We start from the raw sequence: 24,134 nt of genomic DNA, 5'->3' as shown, positions 1-24,134 counted from the left end.
CATTCATTTTTGGATATGTCATCCCTGTTGTATGAAAAGAGAAGAGAATGCCTTTCTGTTTTAAGAACACTTAATGCTTCGTTTGTTGAACTTAACCTCCCAAGCGTTATGAACAAACAGTCAATAGCAGAATATTGTCTTCAAGCAGCTTCCTTACTTTTTTGCACTGCTTCGAGTTCTTATAGGCTGCACTCAGTGGCAATGACACCACTGAACATTCTGGTTATTGATGAAGCTGCACAATTAAAGGAGTGCGAGTCAACCATACCGTTACAACTTCCGGGTATAAGGCATGCTATTCTTGTTGGCGATGAGTGTCAATTACCAGCCATGGTTGAGAGCAATGTATGTAAATGCTGTTTGGTTATCTTACATATAGGGCCCTTTGTTTGTGTGCAACCTGGTTATTACCTTCTGTTTTCTTTATAATATTCTTTCAAAATCTATTATGTTTCTTTTCACAGATTTCTGATGAAGCTGGCTTTGGAAGAAGTTTATTTGAGAGGTTGAGCTCATTGGGTCACTCAAAGCATCTTCTCAATATACAGTACCGAATGCATCCATACATAAGTTTCTTCCCAAATTCAAATTTTTATTGCGAACAGATCTTAGATGCTCCAAATGTTAAAAGAAAAAGCCACGAAAAGCACTATCTTCCCTGGCCAATGTTTGGTCCCTATTCTTTTATAAACGTAATAGGTGGAAGAGAAGAGAAGGATGATGTTGGGCGTAGCAGGAGAAACATGGTTGAGGTTGCTGTTGTTATGAAAATACTGCTGAAATTATACAAAGGTTACTCGGCTTTAAGTCTCATATTCTTATGACATCAAAAGATATTTCTTTGATTTTAACAATTAAGTCTATGCAGCTTAATGCAGCTTATGGGCGCTTTACACGTTTGACATTACTGTTCGAAAGAATGATGTTTGTTGTTAAAGCTATTTTATTGTCCAGTTGCACTTAATCCTTTCTACTCTGTAGTAATATATTATATTTGTATGTTACTTATCAAAAAAAAAATATATTATATTTGTATGCTTTGCAAATTTAAGTCATTAATTTGATGTCAGTATAGATATTTGATAATTTCTAATTCCACAGATTCTATAGCTAGAGAAAGTTGATGAGTTTTGTTAAAATGCTTAATGATCTTGCCTATGTTATATGCTAACGAAATGAGACACTTGCAAAGGTAGACCATGTACATTTTTACCTAGAAAGAATGTTAATTCAGATTATGGTAGGACTGGTACATGTAGTGGCATCAAAAAGAAAATAAAAATCAGTGTGTTAAACCATTAAAAAGATTGTTAAAAACATGTTTTTGTCTTTTGGGATTCTTGTTCTATCTATCCTGTTATATTGTCCAAATCTCATGATGACGGAATTACTTCTCTTAGAGAAACTAGTTCTTAAACATTTAATTAACTTTGTTAAAAAAAAATAAAAAATTCAGTCTTTTGTCTCTTGCTCTGAATACAGCTTGGGTTGGTTCGGAACAAAAACTCAGTGTTGGTGTTATATCTCCTTATGCTGGTCAAGTAGTTGCAATTCAAGAGAAACTTGGATGGAAGTATGATAACATTGACGGGTTTGCAGTGAAGGTTAAATCTGTTGATGGGTTCCAGGGTGGCGAAGAGGACATTATAATAATTTCAACTGTAAGATCTAATAGTTGCGCATCGATTGGATTCATATCAAATCCTCAAAGAACTAATGTTGCTATTACAAGGGCTAGGTAATACATATGGAAACTCTTTTGATAAGTTTGCTTTTGCTTCCATTTTAACAAATGTGGTGAATAATAAGTGGCCCTGTAATGCCTTTCAGGAACTGTCTATGGATTTTGGGAAATGAAAAAACGCTATGTAATAGTGAATCTGTTTGGGAAGCCTTAGTCCTTGATGCGAAGAATCGTCAGTGTTTCTTTAATGCTGATGAAGACAAGGATTTAAACAAGGCAATATTAGATGTGAAGAAAGATTTAGAACAATTTGACGATTTGCTCAAAGGGGATAGCATTCTTTTCAAAACTGCTAGGTGGAAGGTACTTGGCATTCCGTAGTAGTACTTTTCATTCAAGATATTTATATTTGTAATATCCATTAGTGGCAATTTTGATATTCTTTCTTAAATTGGTTATGTAGTTTTTCTTATTAAGTCTTTTTTACTCTATCAACAGATTCTTTTCAGTAATAACTTTCTGAAATCATTTCAAAAACTGAAGTCTGTACAGACAAAGAAGTCAGTTATAAACCTTCTACTTAAACTTTCCAGCGGCTGGAGACCCAAGAAGAAGATTGTAGATCCCATTTGTGGAGATTCTTCACAGATTTTAAAGCAATTTAAGGTTGTTGAAGGTCTTTATGTTGTTTGTGCAAATGACGTAGTAAAAGAATGGAATGACGTCATGAAGGAATTGAGGTATGATCAAGTTTTGAAGATCTGGGATATAGTACCTGCAGAGGATATTCCAAAATTAATCAAACGTCTTGATAGTATGTTTGGAAAATATACGGATGGCTTTATTAATCACTGCAAAGAGATATGTCTTGAGAGGTATGTAGGTTATTTTGCATTCTAGTAGATTTGTATGCTAAATTTTAAAACTTATCATGCCTTATTTGGATCTTTTAAATTTACGAGCATCTCTTCTTTATGTTTGACGTTCCAATTGGCTTAACCTTGTTTTTTCATTGTGCATAGGGATTTGGAAGTTCCGAAGAGTTGGTCATGTTCTTCTGATATTGTCAGGATTAAGAATTTTGATAACAATGAAAATGAGAACGACTTAACTGGTTCTGCTTCTGATGGTAGAAGTTATGTTGAGAATGTAAAGGTGAGTGAGAGTCTGATGCTGATGAAATTCTACTCTTTATCATCAGGTGTAGTGGGCCACTTGCTTTCTAACCATGATGGTGGCGAATTGGATCTTCCATTTGAGGTAACTGAACAAGAGTTGGAGATAATCCTTTTTCCTAAAAGTACCTTTATACTTGGACGGTCAGGTACTGGGAAAACAACTGTTTTGACCATGAAGTTATATCAGAAAGAAAAACTGTTTCATATGGCTAAAGATAGATATGGTGTCAAGAGCGATAGACCTGTGCATAGTCAGGAAAAGGAAGCTGAGGAGACTATTGTAGAAAAAAAGGGAACCATACTATGCCAGCTTTTTGTGACAGTCAGTCATAAATTGTGTTATGCTGTCAAACAACATGTTTCTCACTTGAAAAGGTGTGTAGATTATTGGATGAACTGGTGGTACTATCACTCCTTTTTTTTTTTTTCTCATGTGAATGTATGCAACCTTGAGTTTCATCCAATTTGGGAAAGTTTAGTTCTTTTTTAATTTGATTGCTTGAATTTTTCGCAATAAACTATGGGACTCAGTATGTACTTTAATTTATTTAAGTTTTTTGAGAAAGTCCAAACATTTGTTTGGATGCATACAAACCTCAATAAACCATTGATGAGTCCCAGCCACATTTTTTTTTTTTTTTGGGTGGGCATATTATTTTAAGTTGTGGTGGATACATTTTATTGAAGCCAAACATTAATGTAGAATATCATGTGTTTTTCAATTATTATACTCTTCGATTTGATACAAATATATATATTTCCAACCATCATTATTCTTTTCCCATCATTATTCTTTCTTTTGCTGGTATCTTGGGGGAAGATCCATGTCTATGAAAATTTAGGTTCTGGCATAAATATTCCGTATTGTCTTAATAAAGTTATAAGCATTTCAACCATGTTTTCTAAACCCAAATCAGTTTCTATTTTCGGGATAAAATTTTTAAATTTCAATGTCTTTTATTTCCTCGTGTGCATTGGTTGTTTTGTTTCATAATTGAGATATCTACTGTTTGTTGCATAAAAGTTGTTTAATATCTAATGATAAGCCTTTTTTAACTCCTCTTGTTTTTTACATGCAGCTCTGCCTGTGGTGGTAATTTTTCAAAAGGAAGCAGTTCAATTGATATTGATGATTTTGATGATGCAACTCAATTCAAGGATGTCCCGGATACTTTTCTTGATGTTCCACCCAATTCATACCCTCTTGTCATTACATTTCATAATTTTCTAATAATGCTTGATGGAACTGTGGGTAATTCATACTTTGAAAGATTCCATGAAGTAAGGAAACATTCTCATGGTAAGGTTTGTGGTGGATCAGTTACCTTACAGACATTTATAAGGAAGAAAGAAGTTAATTATGAGAGGTTTAGTTCATCATACTGGCCCCATTTCAATACCCAGCTGACTAAGATGCTTGACTCTTCAAGAGTTTTCACAGAGATTATTTCTCATATAAAAGGTGGCCCACAAGCTGTAGAGGCAGGTGATGGTAAACTTAGCCATGACGAATATGTTTTACTATCAGAGGGCCGAGTGTCCAGTTTAAATAAGCAGAAGAGAGAGATAATATATGAAGTCTTTCAAAATTATGAAAAAATGAAGATTGAAAATGGTGACTTTGATATGGCGGATCTTGTAATTGATCTTCATCGTCGATTGAGAGATGAAAGATACGAAGGTGATGAAATTGACTTTGTATATGTTGATGAGGTGCAGGATCTCACATTGAGCCAAATTGCATTATTCAAATATATCTGCAAAAATGTAGAAGAAGGTTTTGTTTTCTCTGGTGACACGGCACAGACAATTGCGAGAGGAATCGATTTTAGATTCCAGGATATACGATCTCTGTTCTACAAGAAGTTTCTACTGGAATCTAAAAGCAGTGGACATGATAAAAGAAAAGAGAAAGGAATAATCTCAGATATTTTCCATTTGAGCCAGAATTTCCGTACTCACGATGGGGTTCTTAAACTATCACAGAGTGTTATTGAACTTATTTATCATTTCTTTCCTCAATCTATTGATGTTTTGCAGCCTGAGACTAGTCTTATATATGGTGAAGCTCCAATCTTGCTTGAATCAGGGAACAATCAAAATGCAATCATTACTATATTTGGAAATAGTGGAAAAGCAGGAAGGAGTATGGTTGGCTTTGGTGCAGAGCAGGTAATATTGGTACGAGATGACTGTGTTCGGAAGGAAATTACCAATGCTGTTGGGAAGCAAGCTCTTGTTTTAACTATTGTGGAGTGCAAGGGCCTTGAGTTTCAGGTGGTTATAATGCATCATTATTTATTCACTTTACCGGTTTATGTGGAGGTGATATTATCATTTGGAGAGTTTTCATTTGCCTATTTGTTTGCTAATTTTTTTTATAAATACAGTATGTTTGCCTGATTCCAGTATCAAAATACATCCAAGTACATATGTGGCAATTTTTTGGTGAAAATTCAAATTTCCAAGCTTTATGTCTAAACACATTTTTGTTAGAGGTTTGGTGTATTAACAGAAAATGAAAAATTTATTTCGCCAAAATTTATGTAGATGTTAACAATTATTACTTTAATTGTTCCAAATATATATATATATATATATATATATATATATCTTTGTCAGTATAGTTTATTAAATTATACTTTTCTACTCATTTGTGACTCCTATATTTGCTCTTCATGTAGGATGTATTGTTGTACAACTTTTTTGGTTCATCACCTCTGAAAAATCAGTGGAGGGTGATATATAATTATATGGAGGAACAAGATTTACTTGAGTCAACTTCACTTAGCTCTTTCCCAAGTTTCAAGGAGGCTAAACACAATGTCTTGTGCTCAGAACTGAAGCAACTTTATGTGGCTGTCACTCGTACGAGGCAGAGATTGTGGATTTGTGAGAATGTAGAGGACTTCTGCAGACCTATGTTTGACTATTGGAAGAAAAAATATCTTGTCCAAGTCAGACAACTGGACGACTCACTTGCTCAGGCAATGCAAGTTGCTAGCAGCCCAGAGGAGTGGAGATCGCGGGGAATCAAGGTTAGTACATTATGCCATTGATTTTGACCCTCTATTATTGAAACATAATTTGCTGTGGTTGTGAATGGAAAATATGATATTATTCCATGGAACAAATCATGGTGAAGGAATAAGATCGTTCATTTTCATTTGTATCATAGACTTGCATTTGTTTCAAAAATTAACTGTCTAAAACAATAATGGTGATGTCTAACTCTTTTATCTTTTTTCTTGCAGTTATATCGTGAGTATAACTATGAAATGGCAACAATGTGCTTTGAGAGAGCTGGAGATACTTATTGGGAAAGAAGGTCTAAGGCTTCTGGCCTTAGAGCCACTTCTGACCGCATGCGCCATTCAAATCCTGAAGCGGCAAACATTATCCTTAGGGAAGCTGCTGAAATATTTGAAGCCATAGGCAAGGCTGATTCTGCTGCACAATGTTTCTCTGATTTGGGGGAGCATGAAAGAGCAGGTATGCATTGGATTCTCTGACGTTGGTCAACCATAACTTACCATCTTTGACGAAAAGTTTGGTGTTTAGGTTCTACTATCGCAACTTTATCATTTTTACTGAACATAAACATCATCTTTAAAATTCAATCTGTCTCACAATTGAAATTAAACCGTTTGAAATGTTAGGAATTTTAATATAATACAACTTGGTGATGATAAATCTATGTTCGAAATCTGTGTCATGGGTGGATTTTATGATAGAAATAAGTTGGGGGAGAGGAACCATTTACCGGTGCAATGGTAAAGTCATGTGCTACCAAGTGCACCAGCACATGCCAGTCTGAATGGCCGCTTCATGAGAAAACATTGCAGGTGGGACCATATCCAAGCTACTCCCCAGACCCCACTAAGATTGAACCAGCTTTGGGTGATGACACATTTTAGAAATAACTCAGGGAGGGGTGACTTTATAGTGGGAAAATGTGTACACATTGTATAGCTTACTATTGCTCTTTGATCAAAACAAGTTGTTGCCATAGTGTGTTTTGAGAACCCAGCAGGTATAACATGTGCAGGTTTTCTGACTTTCAATCAGTGGACACAAGAACATTGTCCAGAACTTAGGTTGCTTGCAACTAGTTGTTTCAGTCATCAGCTCACAGTAACAAACCGAAATATTTTTGTAGTGCATCCTAAGAAGCTGCACTTCAGTTATTGTGGGAGGTACTTGGGCCTTAGCTCAAGTGGTAAATTGGTCGGGTGGAGTAAGGCCAGGTCTTGGCTTCAAATGCTGCCAAAATAAAATATGATAAGAATATCATCAAGTGGCCAGGTTGAAGTGGGGTAAACTTGGTTATATCCTTGAAAATTAATTCCATGCAACTGCCCCTTGTCTCAAGTACAAAACTTGAGTTGCGTTGCACAAAATAGAATTTTCCATCCCACTTTCTCTTAATCAATGTGTACTGAAGCCTTGATGTCTTGTCCAACTGTTTTGGGTTTTTCTCCCACTATCAAAATGTGTAGTTCTGTTGTCTTTTTACTGTTTATTTTAATCTCTTTTCCATTATTTGTTGCAATCTTCTTAGAATATCTGTTATAGTTTGTATTTGAAAATTTGTCATGTGATGATGAGAAATTTTTTTTGAATTGATCTCTGAATTTCTGGGGATAAATTGGTACCTTGATGACGACCAAAATCAACATGAAGGCTATTTTTTATTTGTGGCGCATGAAAAACTTTTTTATGCTTTGGTTTATAATTGCTAATGTTTGAGTAGACTTTGACTTTGAACATTTCGATTTATTGTTTCAGGGAGGCTTTATTTGGAAAAATGTGGCGACACTGAGCTGAAAAGAGCTGGGGAATGCTTTTCTCTAGCCGGATGCTATGAACTTGCAGCTGATGTCTATGCTAGGGGCTATTTTTTCTCAGACTGTTTGAAAGTTTGCACCAAAGGAAAATTATTTGACATGGGTTTGCAGTACATTCAATATTGGAAACAACATGCAACTACAGATTTTAGTGTGGTCAGAATGGGAAAAGAAATAGACAAAATTGAACAAGAGTTTATAGAGAGTTGTGCTCTTCATTATTATAAGCTTAAAGATAACAGATCTATGATGAAATTTGTTAAAGCTTTTCAATCCATAGATTTCATGCGTAAGTTTTTGAAATCTTTGGGTTGCCTTGATGAGCTTCTCATGTTGGAAGAGGAGTCAGGAAACTTCTTGGTCGCTGCAAGCATAGCGAGGCTGAAAGGGGAGATTTTACATGAAGTTGATCTCCTCGGGAAGGCTGGGAATTTCACGGAAGCATCCTTGTTAATTCTTTTCTATGTTTTGTCCAACTCACTTTGGGCGCCTGGAAGCAAAGGCTGGCCGTTAAAGCAGTTTACACAAAAGAATGAGCTTTTAGCAAAAGCCAAAACATTTGCAAAGAATGGGTCCGAAAACTTTTTTGCTTTTGTTTGTACTAAGGCTGGTGTTTTATCAAATGAGCAGGGTAACTTGTCCATGATGAAAGATTATTTGAATGCATCTCAGAGAAATAAGAGTGTTGGAGGTGAAATAATATCTGCTCGAAAAATTCTGGATGCTCATCTTCATTCAAACTCCTCAAAGTATGTATGGGAAGATAATTTTGTTTTTGATGGGATAAAGCATTCGGAACAGAAGATCTCTACAAATCAGATGTCTGTAGAAACACTAGTTTGCTTTTGGAATCTTTGGAAAGATAAGATTGTTAACGTTATTGAATACCTCAGATGTCCTAAAACCCAAGATGTTAATGAATTTGGAGATTTCTGCTTGAATTACTTTGGAGTGCGGAAGCAACTTCATCATGATAATGCCATCTATATTTTGCTCAACTCTGATGCTGATTGGGTGAGAGAATTGGATAATAGATTCCTTCATCAGATTGGGAAGCTGGTTTCTGTCGATGTTCACCAAATTTTTTCAACTGCTCAAAATTACTGGTGTTCGGAGTTACTTTCTGTCGGTATGAAGGTTTTGGACAATCTTGAAGCCCTTTATAATTTCTCATTCAAGAATTCCCTCTCTATTTTCTGCCAAAGCATATCTCTTACTCATATCTATGAGATTGCAAAGTTTCTTTTGGAATCAAAATATCTAGACCGCAGGTACCATAATGATAAGACATTGTTGCAATATGTCGAACTTTCCACTAGTATATTTGGCTATATATTTCCTTTGGACTGGCGGAAAACATTGGCAGAGAACATGTTTTCTCTGAGAGGAACTGATGTTTCGAAGAATTTACTAAAACAAGTCATACGGAAAAACATCAGGTCAAAGAGTAAGCTGACTTATGGGCAAATTGGGAGAGTTGTAATGATAATTCTTGGATTGGGTAAGCTTGACAATGATTTGTATGAGGAGATTTTGAAAAGGTTTGATGGGATTTGTGGAAATGCACCTTGGAAGACCTTCATTCAAACTCTCTGTGGGAATATGGCTTCAAAACTTCCACATGCTACAATGTCTGACAATAGCACTGAATCTCCAAGAGTGTTGTCCCTTCTACTGACGCTCAATGAAGCTTTGGTAAATACTTACAGGGCAGACTGGACGAAAGAAAAGGACTATATTTCACCGGATTGTTTTTTGTATCTTGTTGAGCGCCTACTGATGTTGGCATCATACCCCCAGGGTTACTTTATCACTTCAAAATCTTCTTTCACTGAATGGTTTATCTACGAAGAGGAAGATACTAACCCAGGTTCTTCAGTGGCTAGAGTGCAACCATTCCTCGGTAGAATCTACAACTTTGTTGTCAATGATGTTGTTAAGCCGCTCCTTTATAATAAGGCAGATACAATAGCATGGATCAAAATGTCTGGTATATATGCAAAAGACTACTATCCACTGCTGATGTTGAGATTGGTTTCCATAATATGTTTGGTTCATCTGAACCTTGGGAACTGTTCAGATTTACTTTTTGATTTGCTTCGTAAGAGCTATATTACTGAACAACTTCCATGGGAATTTTATGATGTCCTTCGGAGAAGAGGGAAACATTTGCAGGTAAATGTAAATCTGCTTGCTGAAGCATTCAAAAAAATTAACAATCCTCTTGTAATTGTGAGTTTGGGAAGAAATTGTTCACAATTTCTATGTCCAGATGCCATTTTTGTTGACATGACGGTAAAACAGCGCAAGGAGGACATGGTAAGAGTCTTGTTTCCAAAGACAGTCAAAGCCATGCAAGGTCAAACTGGAATTATTGAAGTGGAAGCAACTAATTCTTGTGGTGAAGTGGTTACTTCGGGCAGTTATGATCAGGAGGGTTGTAAGCTTGCACCTTCAAACTCTGCTTTGAGCAACATAAATGCAAGCAAGATGCCAATGAATTATAGTTACTTTTGGGAAATGTTTGAAGCATTGAAGTCATTGGAGAATGATAGGGATCCAAAGAGCTTTTTGTCCAATGCTCTAGCAATGAAGGTAATGCAAATTGTTTCACATTATTTGTGACTTCAACGAAAAGCATATGCACATGAGATCGATACTGAATTTTCCTCTTTTCCTGTGTAAATTTCAGGTCAATGTCAACAAAAGTATTCACCTTGTAACTGCTTTGAACGAAAGCCTTCAGAACACTCATTTCCATGATGAAAGCCTATTGCATGAAGTAGCCGGCATGCTTGATGAACTGAAGCTATTTTCTGCTGCATTGGATGTGAGGTCAGTATGAAGGTTGACATGCTTGCCTTCTTAAAATGTCTTTATTTCTCATGGATCTGAATTTCACTCAAACTTGCACATGATTGATTGGTGCTGCTATATGATCAGTACAATTATATGATGACTGTGATTGGCGCATTATATGCGACCCACTTTTAACTTTGTTTCAAAACTCTAGTATAGTTGGTTGCCATGGAATATCAACATCCTGCTTTTATTAGGCTGACTTGCTTTTTCACATTCTTAGTGAACCAGAACTTGGGAACAATATGTCAACAATTGAAGAACTTTCCAAGAGATTGCAGTCAAGGAGAGTGGAACTTTTTATGTCGGGCTTCGAATGGGCAATGGGAGAGACATCAAAAACTGGCAGTACATCTGTTGAGCAGAATGATGAAAAGGACACTGAGAGCAAGGCCAAGATAAATACTAGTGCTGATAAGGGTAAGTCAAAGGCTTTAGAAGGCAATAGTAAAAACGGCCAGGAAACAGGTAACAAGGGGAAGGGTAACAAGCCCAAGAAAAAGAAGGCTGGTAAAGGAGGCCGGAAGAGGTAAATAGGTGCTATCACATCATATGTTTCAGAAATGTTCTTCATATGCACTTGAAAGTGTTGAAATATATACAGCATTTTAGAAGCTCGATATTTGGTTTTATTATTGTAATTGGCAATGTTATAGCACTTGCAATTTGAGGGCAACTTGATTGGATGTCGAAAGCATTAACTTAGAGAAGAAAAGTTATATGTTCAACTGCTTTCCTCTTATCTTTGGAAAGGATAACTCACAGGACACTGGAGAATAAACAGTTGAAACGGATCAAAACACCATCAAATTGAAACTGGCCATCGTCGTCAAGGACCACAGCCAGCGCAGATGGAGGTTAAGATTAACAAGATTGATATGTTGGACTCACTTGATCAACATAATATAGATAGAGTTTAAGATTAATTAACAAGGGCAACTAAAAATAACTACTGGGGTGTGGTTCAGTGGCATTCGAATTGTTTTTGGGCTAGGTTCCAAGGTCGAATCCCACAATGAAAAGCGCTTGTCCATTGGCTTGAGTGATGTTGATAAGGATCAACAAGATTGATAGATGGATTGCGAATGAAATAGAATGAAAAATGACAAAGGAATTGATAAGTATTCCACTTGAGGTAAGAAAACACCTTTTCCACCGGAGGTAAGAAACACGGTACACACTGTTGTTTATATCTTTGATACTTTTCTCCTAACTATTCTCTTCCTTAAATAGATCAGTTACATCTACTACTCCTTATAGGTCTCAACCTCTCTAATCATTATTGAAACATAAAGACAAACATAAAAATAAGTTTAATTATTAATCCAATTTTTGTATTCTAAGTTTTGTTAATATATTATTCTCAACAATTAATAAGGTTAATTCATTTAATCTTTCTTGTGACATTATCGATTGAAATTAAATTTTATTAATTTTAATTTTAAAAAATTTCTTTTTGCAGACACAACTATTACATGTATTGTCAATAATATTCTGATTATCTCTACCATTTTTATCTTTATTTCAATATTGTCTTCTAATTCTAGTACAAAGATTGATTATTCAGTTATTAATTATTCAGTTGAATTTGATGTAATATTTTGTCTATTATTACTAACAAAAAATTTATCAAGCACTGCTCTTTGAGATTGAAATAATTTTGATTCTTCTCTTTTTCTTAACTTTTTTATATCCATGTTCATAATTTCTATCAAACATTTAAAAAAAAAAAAAAAAAAAAAACCCTACAAAAAGTGTAAATATTCTTTACAACGAATAATTGTACTAAAATCAAAATAAATTAAAACACTATTTCGATAAGCGTCTATGGGAGGGATGAGAGAAAATTGAGCGCGCGTTTATAATTTGTCACGGCCCACGTTGTGTAGTACCTCAGTGTCATTCATGACCTTTTTAAGTTGCTCTGATACTATTTCTAACGATTGAAAAAAAAGATTTAGTCACATCTACACTATAATGCTAAAAAGATTAATCAGCAAACAAAGTCTAACTTTTCTAGGGCTTCACAATTGTTCTAACAAAAAAAACTCGAGAAGATCTGGTCCATGCTGATAAGCCCTTGGTATTGTATATGCGAATTTGGATTCTCTCCATTTAGTGTAACAGTTAAGGCATAGTTGTCTTTTTATATTTTTATAAAATATGAAAAAACAACTGCGCCATCACTGTTACACTAAATAGAGAGGATCATTATCCTGTATATGGAGCCAAAAGCAAAAACAGGCGGGAAACAAATTAATTAAGAACAAGAGGGTCCCTAAAACTTTCATTATACTTGGCATTTGGCAGGCAATCTTTCAGTCGACTGAATGTGGCTTAACCTTTTCCCTACGGTTAGGATAAAATGAGATCATCATCTTCTCTATCCCAACTGGCCGACGGATTGATACACGCGTCACATGAAATATAAAAACCTTAGAATGAATGAAAACATAGATGCTTTGTTTCCAAATTCAACTAATTAAAGATTAAATTTCATTTTTCTAGCGATACATGCACATCATGCGAGAGAGCATACATCAAGGGATGACCATTTCTTTTTACTTCAAACCATAAAGAGGTTTAATGACAATTTCCGTAAGACAAGAAAATAATTTTTAATTGAGACATGTTAGACGTACATCTTTTTTCTAAATTAGCAATTCAATTTGTAGGACTCACATATGTGTCCTTGTAGATTTTACAAATCCAATGGTTAATTTATAAAAGAGATGTACAAGAATAATTTTTCTTTTTTGTTAGGGTTAAATACTTTCTTTTTTCCATGTGGTTTATTAATAACTCTTTTTTTCTTTTTTAATTATCTTTTATCCACCTAGGCTTCATTTTGTATTATAGAAGACTAGAAGGTACAACGCTTATGGCTAAAAATGAAAATGCTCTTTCCGTTCAACTTCTGCCTTCCGTCCAACTTCCGCCTTCCTTTCATAAATTGACAGAAATCCACGTCAAAGCCCTTAAAAAACAGACACGTGTCCGTATGCCTCATTTTTTTTTTTTATATATATATATATATATCAAAAAAAAAAAAAAAAAAAAAAGAGTTGTGCTCCGGTCACCCCTATTTTCCGTAGAGGATGGTCGGCCACCCCCATTTTGGCCAGGACTATGGTCCTTGAGGGTGGTTTGGCCACCCCCAAATAGCAAAATGGGGGTGGCCAAAACCACTCCAAGGGCCTTGGAGGTGGCTGAGCCACCCCTGTTTGGCTCGGGGGTGGTTTCAGTAATCCCCTACGGTTAATCTGGGGTGGCAGAACTATCTTTATAGCCTTTGAGGAATGTTCAATCGCCCCCACATGGTCAAAAGAAAAGAAAAATTAGGGGTTGGCCCCTTGGGGGTGGCCGACCACTCCCATTTTGACCAAAGGGGTAGCTCGAGCCACCCCTATTTTTTTTTTTAAATGAGGCATATGGACACGTGTCTGTTTTTGCAGAGTATTGGCCTTGATTTCCGTGAATTTATGAACGGATGTGCCATTTCTGTTTTTAACTATAAGCAAGGTATCAATTACAATATACATTGAAACTTAGTTGAGAAAAAATAAAGTTGTTAAACCATATGGGAGGAGTCAAAGGTATTTAACCCATGTAATTACCTCAACCACATGGAGGTAATTGTAACCATCTCTAATACATGTATACAAATTTCTTTCAAATTAGGTTGTAGGAAACTTCTATAATTCAATCTTTAAAATTGACATATTGTCATTTAAGCAAGTGAGGAAGCAAATAATTTATTATTGGATAATGTTATTTAGTAGACTACTATACAACTGTCATACAACTTGATGATGTGGCAATGAAAGTCAATTATTTGACCCACACTTGTAAAAAAAATAAAACAACTGATTTTCAATCCCATGTCATCTCAGTTGCATGTCAATTGTATAACAGTTTTCTAAATAACATTACTCTTTTTTAAAAATGATATTACAAAAATATATGAAAAACATATGTATTAAAAGAGATATGTCCTTAAAAATATATCAAAAGCAAATGTTACATATCCATTTCTTGTTAATCTCTTTGTAAATCAATCTTTGAATATGTGGGATAAGATGTTGGTTCTATGTGGTCTCATGATGTAATCCTAATCTCTAAGGATTACATCTTTATCTAAATAGTTTATCTAATCTAAATAGAAGTAGTAGTTTGAATAAGAGTCTTATCTCTTCTAGTGAGAGAAGACGAGTAATAGTAGTTGTTTTCATTTAAAGTTCTATTTGAATAGCAATAGGTTATCTAGCTGAATATTTGGGATAACTCTATCTAGAATAGAGTTACACTCCTATGAGGAGTTTACTAGCTTTATTGTGTATTTAAATGAAGGATTATGGAATATATGTTATGTTGAATTTTGTTAAGTAAAATACAATCTCACTGTGTTTTTTAGGAGTTCCTGTCTCACTCGAAACAACCAACCTATCCATTCCTGTGTTTTGTATTATTTGGTTCACATCAATTGGTATCAGAGCCGGGCGTTTTTCTCTTGAATAGCAAGAAGTGTTTACCCAAGAGGACTAGTTTCCTTGAAAAGAAACTAGATATTAGACAACATAAGAAAATCAAAGAACAAGAGTTCTCCGATCCACACCATCACCATGTCTTTCCAATTTTTCTGGAATGAAGAGGACCGAGCAAAGATAGAAAAGATGTGATCAAAATTTCTCGTGTGGAAGGAAAAAGACAACAAAAAGATGGAGGAGCATATGAGAAAAATTGAAAGTTTTTCTCCACCATGCCCCTCTCCAGCAAGCCAATCATTGCCCATAACGCCTACCCTACCGGCTGCTACCATCACAAAAAAGAGGAAGAAAAGAGTTGCTAAAGCAACAAAGACCCATCCAAGTTGACATTCAACCAAACCACTATCGACTAACCGCATATCTGCCCACCACAGTTGCAGATCCAAACGTCACCGGAGCCAGCCACGCCGACAACACTGTAGGGGTCCGCATTGTAACAATCTCTAGTCTAAATAGAAGTAGTAGTTTGAATAAGAGTCTTGTCTCTTCTAGTAAGAAAAAACGAGTAATAGTTGTTTTCATTTAAAGTTTTATTTGAATAACAATAAGTTGTCTAGCTGAATGTATGGGATAACTCTATCTAGAATAGAGTTACACTCCTATGAGGAGTTTGCTAGCTTTGTTATGTATTTAAAGGAAGGATTATGGAATATACGTTATATTGAATTTTGTTAAGTAAAATACAGTCTCACTGTGTTTTTTGGGAGTTCCTGGCTCACTCGAAACAACCAACCTATCCATTCATGTGTTTTGTATTAATTGGTTCACATCATCTCACATATTCAATGGTGAATTTGTTTATTTCTTGTATAAAGATGGACATAAAAATGAAAACCAAACATTTATGATGTGCTTATCAAACCTAATTGCCGATTTGTAAAAAATTTCCTACGAACTAACTTTTCCGAAATTTTTTCCTTCCTATTAGAGCAACACCCTCCCCTCAAAACCGAGTCCCTCTGGCTCTTCCCCCTCAACAAGGCAAAAATTTCTCCACTCTCTTCTTCAATAATCACCGAAGGCAGAAAACCAATAGGATTTGGTTGGGCAGCTACTTGAGGTAATTCTCTTTCTCTCTCTCTCTCGCTCAAATCTTGCTTTCTTACCCTATTGGGCTTCAAATTTCATAGTGTTTGTTGATAATGATGAACTTGTAGCTTTCTTTGAATGGCCATTTGAAGATTAAGTCACAATTTTAGTGAATAGTAGAAATTGTGGTAGGACCCGTAAACTCCATTTTGCATGTCATGAATTGGTCTCAAATTTGTATTGGAAGTGTCGGTATTAGTTTGAGTTCAAATTTTGGTAAGAAGGGATATGGGTATTTGTTTTTTATAACTATTTGAAGAAGTAACAATTGCAATTGGGGATTTTGAAGGGTGAAACCGTAAATCTATATATTGCATGTCATAGTTTTGTCTCAATTGTGGAGTATTGATGTTAGCTTTGGATTCCATTTGTTGAGTGGGTACTAATATGGGTTGTGATTCTCGGATTAAAGGTTGTCTCGAATAGCATGTAGAGCATTAATATTAGTTTTGATTTCTATTTGCTTTCTTATGATTTGGGGTTTTCTCTTGGGGGATTTACAAGGTGTTAATGACATGTCTGAGAAGCTGGTTGAACTACTGGATTTCATTTTATGTTAGTTTGAAGGATGTTGTATGGTTTTGTTCAAGTGTGTAGCTTGTTGTGGCCTTAGATAAATTGCTTTGTATGGACAAACATATGTAATTGTTGTGTAAATATCTACCTAACTAAATGGGCAAACACTTGTGTGTTTTACTTCTAAGTGCATAAGATCAAAACAATAGTATATTAGGTAAATACGAGATCATTTTCATGAGGGTTGGTAAATTATGCATTAAAAGATTTTCCTAAATTACTGAGATAAGTGAGAAGAACTAATAATATTAATGAGATATAATAAGACAAAAATATTGATGAACTATAAAACGGTAGGGCTTCGATATCCACCGCTAATCATAATTAATTAAGATTCACAATGCCAATGCTACAATTCATAACATGATACTTAATGTTTGTCAACATAAGGGCATGACATCTACTCCTGTAACGCCCCGCTTTTTACAAAAAGTGTAAGTAAAAATTTTTAATTTCCACGTGACATTACGACGTCATCAAAGTTGAGTATTGACAGCGAAATATTTTTTTTGTTCTTAATAACTTAGGAATATAACACAACAGAGCTGACTGAATTACGTCTATATATTAAAAATACAAACCATGTGTTTTGACATAATAAATATACGCAATGCAATAACATATGTGCCACATGCGGCACTTAATAATACATAACCACTAGTTCTTCTATATTAAATACTACATATCAATAGAATTATTCCAGTAGTCTTGATCTTCTTCCCATCCTAAACAAACTCGCATGTGATTGTGGTTATTATCACAATCCCATATTGTGGTCAAGTGAGTCAATAGCTTCCAATAACATAATGAAATACTGCTCTATTTACAAGTACACTATGCAATCATATGATGACAGTTATATATACATATGCACAATCTCAATAACTGTTTTATAAGCACAGTCTCATTCATTAGTGTAGATAGATAGATAGATACTGTGATACTTTAACACATGATACGGTCTTATCATAGATGGATAAATAGATGTCATGAGACTTTAACACATGATATGGTCTTATCTGATAGAAAACATAATTGAATTGAAAACAAAAGAAAAAATAGGGAAATAATAAAATAAGAACAATGAATTTTATGTAGTTCGATCTATGACCTACGTCCGTAGAATAAAGCCCAAAGAGCTACATTTTGCTTTCATTCCTTGATATTTTCACAATACAATAGACTCCTATTTATAGGAAAATTTTGGGTAGACAAGTATGGTAATCAAATAAATTTGATTTGATTACCATCAAATCTAATTACAATAAAATCTTATAAATGAAAGTACCGTAATATAAAATATACAATATTAATATAATATGTATCGTATATTAATAGGAAATATATTCTCTACCATCCCTCTTCAAACTCAAGGTGCAAGGATTCTGGAAGCTTGAGTTTGCAATAAATTCTTCTTCTTCGTTTGGAAATGACAACGATCGACGACAGTCGATGGCGATGACTGGTGGAAGTCGGCGACGGTCGAGATGTGCCTTAAATATCAATAGGCTAACTATGAGCCAAAATCAAAGCCAACTATGGGCTAAATAGGGCATGGGTGTTAAACAATACCACAAATGTCAAAAAGTTGGCGAACTATGGGCCAAAATGATAGTTAATTATGGGCTGAATATTGGCCTGGGTTTTGAACAATACTACAAAGGCCAAAAGATGGGTCTGGGTCAACAATTGGACCAACAATTGCCAAAATAATGAGCCAACAAAGGGCCAAAATAATATGGGCAACTTGGCCTCTTTTGATTTTTTTTTTTTTTTGAACGAGAATTCTTCTTTTCTTATCTTTTCCTTTCCTTTTCTTTTTTCCTTCTTCTTTTTCTTTTCCTTTTTTTTTTTTTTTTTTTTTTTTTTTTTTTTTTTTTTTTTTTTTTTTTTTTTTCTTTTTGTTTTTGACTCTCCTTATCCAGGATAGGTAAGATCCAAACACAAATCCAACTATCATTATCCGACATAGGAATAGGCAAGCAACCAGAACCAAATAGTAACAGTCTTCTCCAACCAACTCGTCGGAGACCGCCAAAATCAGCTGGAAACTTGCCGGTACGACTAGATCTCGTCGAAGAACACCACAGATCGCCATGAACATCTCAGAACAACTCAAAAGTTGGCAGAAAATACCACAAAAGCTATCGGAAAAAATAAAACCACTATACACCATAGACCAGTCGAAAATTTGCCGGAAACACCATGACAGTACAGGGAGAACAACACAAAGTTGCTAGACATTCACGAAACCCACTGGAATCAATTCATTTTCCCAGAGTAGCCACCGATCAGTGCTTGAGTATCTGGAATTTGGAGATGGAGATGACACATGAATCGGATTCCAACCAAGTGTGAATCTGCCTCTGGCCCTAACTTAATAATCTTCATGCGGCAATGTGGAGAGAGAGACCAATATACAAGGCTAAAACTTATGGATGAAGTTAAGATCGTGCTGACTTCCTCCAAACAAGAGAAGTTGATGAAAAATAAAATTGACTTCTAATTTACCAAATGTGTGATAGTGTGCAATAAAATATTTAAATTGCGAAATTTAAAAGAGACAAATATTTTGTTGACGAAGTGGAAACTCAGTTAAGAGAAAAACCATTCCGGGGCAGCCAAACCCAGAATTTTCACTATTCAAAAGACAATGCTAGTACATAGAAAGTAACACTCACATACCCAGATGTAGCGATCGTTCCTATTACTCTGACACGAAACCCATCGTGAACACTTCTCAACCAAGTCTCCTATTGGAAGTGGTCTTCAATAGAATCATGTACCTTAGGGCTCCTCCCTAAGATAGGCTTCACATGAACAGTTGAGCACACACTGGCAACGGCTAGAGAGCTAGTGGATCTTCAAATCTCCCTAAACACCTTCTCTAAGCACTATGGAATTCTATACTAAATTCTTACAAAATACAAGCCTAGAGCCATCTCTTTATAGGTTTAAAGAAAACCTAATTCTAATCAATTTCGGACTCTGGCAAGTAGCGTTCGGATGGTCACTTAGCTACGTCCAGACAGTCTTCTGCGACCGCCTTTCTAGAATAGCACATTTCTTCCCAAAACAGGACCGCGTCCCGACGGCTTGTCCAAGCGTCCGAACGGTCAATGCTGTCACTCCTTTCTGCATCCATAAAGGAGACCTGGAATATTCTAGAATACTGGTTAGCGTCAAGACATGTTGCTACATTGTCTGGACGTCTAGTAGAACCTTCCCAATTAGTGTCTTTTGAAATCCAAATCCGTGTAGAACTTGAAGTAGCTTGACCTAGCGTTTGGACGGTGTAGCTCGGTCGTCCGGACAGCTGCAACGACTGAAGCTTCTAGACACTGAGGGGTGTCCGAACGCCTTCAAAGGCCCGTCTGAACGGTTGCACAGAAATCGACTGTTTCTGACTTGAAAATAGCGTGGAATCTTCATGGACATCTTCTAGAAGCTTGTGAACAAACACATGGCATGAATTGAGACACTGTCCATATTACTTGAAGACTCTGAATTGAATCAATATTCCTGTTAAAAAACAACATTTACATAACGTGTTTTTGTCAACTACAATGTTTCCAATATAAAATATTAACAAACTCCCCCTTTGGCCATTTTGGGACAAAAAATCATTTGGCCGGTTTGGAAATACATTCTCGGTCCAAAAATAAAAAAATACTCCCCCTTTTTGTCTCAAAAGGGCAAAGGGTAAACAGAGTATTAGAGAAAAACCACAATCACTAAAATTTGAAACAACAAAGAATAATAGTAAAGTGTCTCATCAAAAGCTCAAATCAACATAAGAGAAAACCAAAACCTCAAGATATCACATCTCCAAAATTTGAGCCACTTCGGTTTCTTGCTCCTGAAGTCGGGAAACTATAGACTGAAAATCTTTAGTCACTTAAGTCTTCTAGCCCGAAACCGATCATCCGCAGAATGAAATCCTCTAAGCAAGTGGTCTTCAAGATGATAAAGAAGATTCAACACTGAATCTCTAGCTGGTACAGATTTAGAAGAAGAAGTTATGGAAGACTCTGTATGAGCGGGGAGGCAGCTCATTTGAAATTTAAGATCTTTGGAATTTTGAACATACGACTTCAACACTAGTCAGTTTTCCAAAGAGCCCTCTGTCTGACACTATACTGGAAGCCGTAGAACAACATATTCCTGACAAGATTAGACATAAATACCAATGGTTTTTCTTTATCCACAAGAAAATATTAGATTTTGTTAGTTCAAAAAGTATGTGGTATAAAGACGGCTGTCAAATGGATGCACAAATGAATGCAAAAATAGAGCAATCCAAAAGACACAGATATATCAATATCCATCCAGTATAAAGATAGAATAATCATGCACAATATCTGATATCAACATCCCAAACAACGATTATTCCAATATTCTAAAAAGGACCAAAGCTTAAATGAATAAGATAAGTCAAAGGAAATACCTGGGAATGAGAAGAAATGTGCAGAGAATGCCAAAATCTCGGATAAAACCACGAGAAAAACACAACACAAAAAAAAAAAAACGAACAATGTAATGTTGTGCTAAAGACAAGAAGTAAAAGGAACGCGGATATTTATCCAGAAAAGATCCCGTCCGGATGAAACACTAACTTATTCGGACGCCTGCTGTAAGAACAACATTTGGGAAAAAAACGGGTGCGTCTTGACATAGCACAACATCGTCCAAACGTGAAAGCCATACGCATCCGGACACAGAAGAAGGTCTGTCCGAAAATTTCACACAAGAAAGCTGAAACTAGAGGAAAATTTGCATAATGATATTTTCCTAACGTTAGCTTCAGAACAGGCATGTATAAATAATTGATAAAGCAGTTCAATAACATTTCAAAAATATATCAAGATATAATTGAGAGTTAAGAGTCAATAAGCACAAAAAATTTTCTGCAGATAGAAATTTTTCAATAGTAAACTTAACTCATGCTATGCATGTGTGTGTGAAAGCTTTCTCAATAAGGTATGATCTTCGCTGATATGATTTAAAGCAACTGAATTTTCTAAATAAGAGAGAAATTCATAGTTAGATCAGTCAAAAGTCAAACCTTATCTTACTAGGGACTAGTTACTCTCATCTAATACTCTCCCCCTAAGAAGTAGTACTATTTTTCTTTTTACTTGCACTATGGAGGATAAGATTAATAGCTGAGTCAGCACAGAAGCAGCGAATTTATTCATATATCAATAAGTACAGAATTATAATTGCTTGTATCACTTAGTGCTGCAATGTAATAACCTAGATTTTAAGACAGGGTGCCTTAAATAGAATTTAAGACCCATAGTGATCAATTCACACTCTTTATCGCTCGATTGATTTTATTTACTCATCATTATCAAGTCGCTCGATCGATTATATAATCGATCGATCTATTTTATTTGCCACACATTCGCTCGATCGACTGTAAAGTCGCTCGATCGACATTATTCTAATAATTGCATATATATGCAACACTTGTTCTTAATTGATCAATAGACAAACCTAAATATCTAGTAAATTAGATGGGATAATAATATTCTTACGTGAGAGTATTTATTGGAATAATATTATTGATATATAATATTATTGTGAAATATTTATTGTACATAATGTTATTTTGGCCTAATATTATTCGGTACAATAATATTATCAGTATAATAATGTTATTCAAAAATTTACATTAATTATAAAATGAACTGGGCTCAAAACGGGTTTAAAATTATACCCTAGTGAATTATTAAATGAGAAAGACCTGATATAAAAAATACTTATGATTAATAATAATTAGATTTTATTAAAAGTAACTCTAGTTAATTTAACTAGATAAAAGTTAATTATGGGTTAACTAGATATTTTTAAAGATTAACCCAGGTTAATCTAACTAAGGTAATTTAACCATGAGTTAATCTGATATTTTACTTTTAACTCATATTAGTTTAAAACTAAGGTAAAAACTAACTATAATTTTATTACCTTCTATAAATTAAACCCCATCCTTTAAGCAAATCTTGTACCTCTTCAATGAGAATTGATTAGATCCCTTCTTCCCTCTCTATTTGTTCTTTCTTTTCTCCTCTCTTTGTTCCTTCTTTTCTGGGCTTGGTCCGAGTGAAACAAAAGAGAGAGATCACTCTTCTTTTTTTTGGATGAAAGAGATCACTCTTCTTCTTACTTATTTTCTTCTTCTTTCTTCCTTCTCTTTTCTCTTTTCTTCCTCTTACTTTTCCTCTTCCCTTTTTCCATCCAAGTCTCTAGGTAAGAGACGATCGTGGGGAGAAGGGAGAGCTAGAAAGTGAGGGAGACAGAGAGGAGAGAGCCAGAGATGGGAGACCTGTATCCTCCATTTCTCTTTTCCCCTTCGCCCGGTTCCCTTCCTTCTCCCTATCTCCTTGCTTCCTTTCTTCCTTCTTCTCTTCTTTTCTGAGACAGAGAGGACGAGAGAGAGAGAGAATTAGAGAGACATAGAGAGAGAGAGAGAGAGAGAGAGAGAGAGAAGAAGAAGAAGAAGAAGAAGAAGAAGAATGTTGGAGAAATAATCAGCTCCAAAGACACGTGGGCCTAAGGTAGTATCGGGGGCTGAGCCCATCGGGTTGACCCGGCCAGATTAGACTTAAGTACAAGACCATCCATTATCTCCAAAAAGCCGCATATCCCAAATATATCAAGATAGACTTCTATCCCATCAAATATGGGATAAGGTACCTAATAGAATGACATTAGCTAAAGAGAGTGTCATATCCAGTTTGGACTCTACTACCCAATTTGAATTCTATGAAGATAAGATTAAAGACTATGTGATCTAGGACTCAGACTCCTAATTAGATTATGCTCCAAGCACTCCAGTAGTTTCATAACTGTGAACTGTGAGTTTATAAATAAGACTACTACGTCAGGTATTTTTAAGAGGCAGATTCTCTAAGCTTTGAGATTATTGATACTCTCTAGAAAATAAATAGTTTGAACTGACTTAGGCATCGGAGTGGGGGTATGGTTGGCACCCCCATGAGCCGACGAGCCGTTTATTATTTTGCAGATTACGAGGAGAGTTAATTACAAGGAAGGCAACGAATCACAAGACAACACGTCACCGTACCGGAAACTGTACCAACAAAGAAGAAGAAGAGGCGTTGATTGTGAGAGAAAGAGATCGGGGCTGAGAGTGAAACAGGGAGAAGACCCGATCGAAGGCTGAACTTCTGGTGGAGCCAGAGGACCCGACGAACCCAAAAGGATTTGAAACCTAGGAGAACCGGAGCAGAAACCCGACCCTCTGATGAGACCCGGACCCAATCCGCCATGGGTCATTGCCGATGACGGTTCCAGTAGCTTTTCCGACGACTTCCATAGACGAATTTCG

The 24,134-nt window shown here is 35.5% G+C and overlaps 1 protein-coding gene across 1 annotated transcript; it reads left to right on the top strand.

The window, feature by feature from the left end:
- Positions 1–2: 2 nt before the first annotated feature.
- Positions 3–11,182, top strand: LOC133878468 (uncharacterized). Its single transcript, XM_062317026.1, has 12 exons — positions 3–345; positions 465–792; positions 1,483–1,738; positions 1,831–2,047; positions 2,183–2,559; positions 2,707–3,237; positions 3,942–5,139; positions 5,547–5,900; positions 6,117–6,354; positions 7,651–10,304; positions 10,402–10,544; positions 10,792–11,182. Exons 1-12 carry the CDS (start codon positions 16–18, stop codon positions 11,099–11,101), a joined length of 6,936 nt encoding a protein of 2,311 aa, XP_062173010.1. The 5' UTR covers positions 3–15; the 3' UTR covers positions 11,102–11,182.
- The last annotated feature ends 12,952 nt before the right edge of the window (positions 11,183–24,134 follow it).

The sequence above is a fragment of the Alnus glutinosa genome, chromosome 1, assembly GCF_958979055.1.
Source record: "Alnus glutinosa chromosome 1, dhAlnGlut1.1, whole genome shotgun sequence".
Classification (NCBI taxonomy): domain Eukaryota; kingdom Viridiplantae; phylum Streptophyta; class Magnoliopsida; order Fagales; family Betulaceae; genus Alnus; species Alnus glutinosa.
Note: the sequence above shows the minus strand (reverse complement) of the source record. Positions and strands in the feature narration are given on the sequence as shown.

Coding starts and splice junctions, on each gene's coding strand:
- LOC133878468 (XM_062317026.1), top strand. CDS start 16: ATGTCATCCCTGTTGTATGAAAAGAGAAGAGAATGCCTTTCTGTTTTA. Junction 1,739..1,830: donor GTTGCTATTACAAGGGCTAG/GTAATACATATG, acceptor AATGCCTTTCAG/GAACTGTCTATGGATTTTGG. Junction 5,901..6,116: donor GGAGATCGCGGGGAATCAAG/GTTAGTACATTA, acceptor TTTTTCTTGCAG/TTATATCGTGAGTATAACTA.